General features: G+C 42.0%; 1 protein-coding gene across 2 annotated transcripts in view; it reads right to left on the minus strand.

The window, feature by feature from the left end:
• The window catches only part of hlfb (HLF transcription factor, PAR bZIP family member b), a 13,061-nt gene extending 9,065 nt beyond the window's left edge, over positions 1-3,996 (minus strand). For both annotated transcript variants that reach the window (XM_048246913.1, XM_048246912.1), the window contains exons 1-2: positions 3,722-3,996; positions 3,005-3,334 (exon numbers count right to left, since the gene is read on the minus strand). In XM_048246913.1, coding sequence (XP_048102870.1) covers positions 3,005-3,334; positions 3,722-3,824 — 433 coding nt within the window. In that variant the 5' untranslated portion in view covers positions 3,825-3,996. The remainder of the gene's footprint in view (positions 1-3,004; positions 3,335-3,721) is intronic.
• Between the last annotated feature and the right edge of the window lie 264 nt (positions 3,997-4,260).

Genomic DNA, 4,260 nt, shown 5'->3' on the forward strand with positions numbered 1-4,260 from the left:
ATCAGTAGGCAAAAGGCTAAGCTTTACATTCACATAAAGCATGCATAGTATGGACTGAGGTCATACATCTTTGGTTACAGTTTTTCTCGATTGCTTTTACCTGCTTAAGTAAACTGGAATCCACTTGGTCTTCATGACTACTTTCTTTGCACAGCAGAAGTCATCTCTTGCAAATGTGTTCACACATTTTCATTGGGTTCACACATTTCTCACATCCTTTTGCAAAACAGTTAACACAGGTGTCATTCAAAAGCCCCAAACTCTATTGGTTTTCCCATGCTAAACAAAAGGAAAACATCTTTTCACAGGTGGTATAGATTCCTTGCATAAGTCTGAATCTCTGATACATCTGTGTGAAACTCCTTTGCACAATTCTTCAGCAATCATTCATTATACATAAGACATGTCTGTTCTGTGTTGCTATTTGCAAGTATGGATCTAATGCACAATTAGACAAAGTACTGTATTGCCTATTTGGTTGAGAAAACCAAAAGGTGTTTACTGTAGGTCTATTTCGATGAAAAATGACAAGTTGTAGTTCAATGAAATGTACTGTTTTGCTGGGTATTTACTGTATGTCTTACATGTCAATGGCAGTTACATCTTGGGAGGAATGAATAAATTATTTTTTATTCAGTACATTTTGTCTTTTCACAGTTTTTTCTGATACCAGAAAAATGAGAAAGTAATGGAACAGACATAGCAAAAATGCTCATTTTGAGAACTAGATTTTGCATTTTGTTGTCCAGTGTGTAATGATTGATTAAAAAGTATTTTTGAATTGGCAACAAGTTGTAGTGTTTGAAGGCAAGATTTGCTTTTGCTGCGTGTTTTAAGTGTTTTGAGAGAGTAACAGCCTTTTGCAAGCAAAATGTGTCATTTTGTCCAGAGTGCTTTTGTTCAGACACGGGTGTTAACTGTTTTGAGAATGTGATGTCAGAATTGACACAGGTATCAAAACTATCGAGAAAAACTGTAAGTATGTTCTGCGGACATAACTTTTTCAGCTAATGTGTTTAAGTATACATAGAGGGTCTACGTGTTTACTGAGGGTGTGCCTAAGTGTGTACTACGGACTGAGAAGTGTTTAGAGTAAGTATTTGCTAAGTAGGTTAACTACAGTGTAATTAAAGCATGCTGAGAAACTAGGGTTTTAACCTGAAGTATCTGTATTGAGTAATGTAAACATGTGGTTTTATTTTGTGCTGTATTTTATACTTTTTTTACTTTCTCTGATGCATCCTCAACTCATACATTCACAAGAAAAAGATAAAGATTTTCATTCCATCTGACTCAGTGTGTGTGTGTGTGTGAGAGAGAGAGAGAGAGAGAGAGAGAGAGAGAGAGATAGAGAGTGTGTGTGTGTGCATGAGAGAGAGAGAGAGAGAGAGAAAGAGTGAGATAGAAAGTGTGTGTGTGAATATATGTAATAATGGGGGAAGGGGGTTTAGTGTGTGTGTGTGTGTGTGTGTGTGTGTGTGTGTGTGCATGAGAGAGAGAGTGACAGAGAGAGAGAGAGAGAGAGAGAGTGTGAATATACGTAATGGTGGGGGAAGGGGGTTTAGTGAGTTTGTGTGTGTGTGCATGAGAGAGAGAGAGAGAGAGAGAGAGAGAGAGTGAGAGAGAGAGTGAGAGAGTGTGTGAATATACATAATGGTGGGGGAAGGGGGTTTAGTGAGTGTGTGCCCCTGTTTCTAGGAAATCCAGTGGATTTTAGGAAAATATTTTTTTTTACACCAGAGGGAATTCCATGGGTTTTTGGACTGTAGTTCATGACTGACTTCTGACTGAACACAACAGCAGCAGCAAATGCCACAACAAATGAGCAGATCACATCACACTGGTACACTCACTCACATCACTGTGGCAAATGCAATCCTGCTTGTAAGATATTTACTTTGTAGTATGCCTCTCAGATAAATCCTAGGTCTTGACACATTTGATCTATTGATCTATCAATATATATATATATATATATATATATATATATATATATATATATATATATATATATATATATATATTTTTTATATTTTGTTGACACAACAAACAAAAAATGTAGTAAAACTGATAAGGTTGGGTTGGAGCTGACAGCACAGGCACTTTAAACAAAGGTAAAAAAAATAACAGTGTCTGGGTGTTGTTTCTCTTAGCTGCACATTGTCTTGTTGCTGGACATCATTAGCTAACAGTGAAAATCACATGCTAGTAGTTTTCTCCAGGGGGCGTACAGGCTGAGTGTTGGCTGTGTGTTGTATGAGTGGAGTATGTTTGATTCCCTTCCACATAGGCCTTGTCTGCCAGTGCATTCTCTCAAATATTTAAATCCTAAACCTGACCAAAGGACAACACGATACCACTGTCATGATTATGTAAAGTATGTTTTTACATTATAATTAATTAAGCATTGGGGTGAGGTGATACATGAGGTGATACCTTTGTTTTCATAACAGCAGCCTGTATGTCAGTCATACCTAAGTATAAGCAATACAATGGACAACCACATAGTACACATACTGCTGGGCCATGGGTTCCAACTGGACCAACAGCCTCCCTCCATATTCCACACCTGAGTTCCTTGCCCAAACCTACAGTGTATCTCTCTGAGCCTTACTGGTCTCTAATGTGCTGGGGCTTGTTCTCATACCGTTCATCCCTGAGACACACCTTAGGTGAACTGAACGTGCTGAGGCAAACAACTCGCACCTGAAGGTATACAAATCTAACACCTCCTTAAAGTATGCTGACTACTACCGCATCCCTGATACACCTGTTTATGGTATGGAAATAAGAGAACACTGTTTATGCCTGAGGTATATTGGGGTTACCTGCTCTGGTCTTTTTACAACAATGTTTGGTTGGGTGTTTGCGTTGTGAGCTTTGTGTGTCTCTATCTAGCCAGGACTGTCAGGCAGGAGTGCGTGAGCAGTTGTTGGATATGGCTATGGCAGCGGCTGTCTAAAAATTCGGGGTTGTTGTGCAAGGGGCTTTAGGCTGCTATTACCTGACTGCGTTGTGTTGGGGAGGCAGCCGTGGGGAGGCATGGCGGCGGCGCTGGTGGCTCGGTTGAGGTTGACAACCGACGGTGAAGTCTGCGGCGGCAGGACCGGGGGCTGCTGGTGCTGGTGCTGGTGCCGGTTGCTCCGTTCGTGCAAAGCGGGGTTCGACGGGATTCCGTTCTCTGACAGAAACTCCTCCAGGTCCATGTACTCGAGCTGGAAGTGGTCGTCATCGTACGGCACAGTCTTGTCCCATAGAGTGGGCCCCAGGAAAGCGGACTGCGGGGCTGCGCTATCCTCCTCCAGCGACTTCGCTTTCTCCTCCTTCTCAAAACCTAAACACACACACGTCACACGTGAAGAATATCACACTTAAGATGACAGATCTTAACATCTAAATGCCATAAATATCCGTTGTGTCCATCGAGCTAAAATATACACGCTTCTCGCCTGTTCCATCATTCCACTGCAGTGCGCACCGCGTTCCGGTCAAATCTCCCAATGAACGGGAGACCTCTAAATGTGACTTTTAATCACCCTTTCACTATAGGCCTACTCTGTCACTCAAATAATAACGGAGCTCTCCTCTGTCTCGTAGTTTCGTATTAGGTTGCCAGAAATATGAGGATGGGACGACATTGAATGTTTTCTGTGTATAAATACTGACTAACATCAAACAAGTGCGTAAATATGCATGCATCAAAAGCCTTTAGATGTCCAACCTTCATGGCGGAGCGGTAGTTTCATCGGATTTTCCAGAAGAGATTTCAGCACTCCGTGTGTTGGAGGTAGAAAAGTTGGATTCATTGGGGCAGGTCGAGACATCTCCACCGAGCTGCACTCCGCTAAGAATTATTTTAAAAATATATGAAAAGTAGAAAAAAATACTCAAAGTCCACAGCAGATCAGGTCACGTAGATCGTCTTTGACTGACAGCAATACAGTGAGAGTGTGCGCGCGAGTCCCCGTGCTGTGCCACCGGTGCGGTTCACTCGCAGCAAAGCGCGCTAGTCTGGTGCGCGCAGCTGATCAGTTCCATGTGTGATACCACTGTCTAGTGACGTAAAACACCAGGGGCGGAGCGACTTGTCTTGGACGAGACAAATAAATGAAGAGCTGTGTGCGTTTTTCTTGAGCACTGTAAGCTGAGTTTGTTGATGTGAAGAACACATGAACGGCTACTGCACACACACAAAACCTCCCTGCAGTTAGCTATTATTGAATATTTGCAGGTTACTGCAATGTAGCCTAAGGCGACAAA

Source organism: Alosa alosa, chromosome 6, assembly GCF_017589495.1.
Source record: "Alosa alosa isolate M-15738 ecotype Scorff River chromosome 6, AALO_Geno_1.1, whole genome shotgun sequence".
NCBI lineage: Eukaryota > Metazoa > Chordata > Actinopteri > Clupeiformes > Clupeidae > Alosa > Alosa alosa.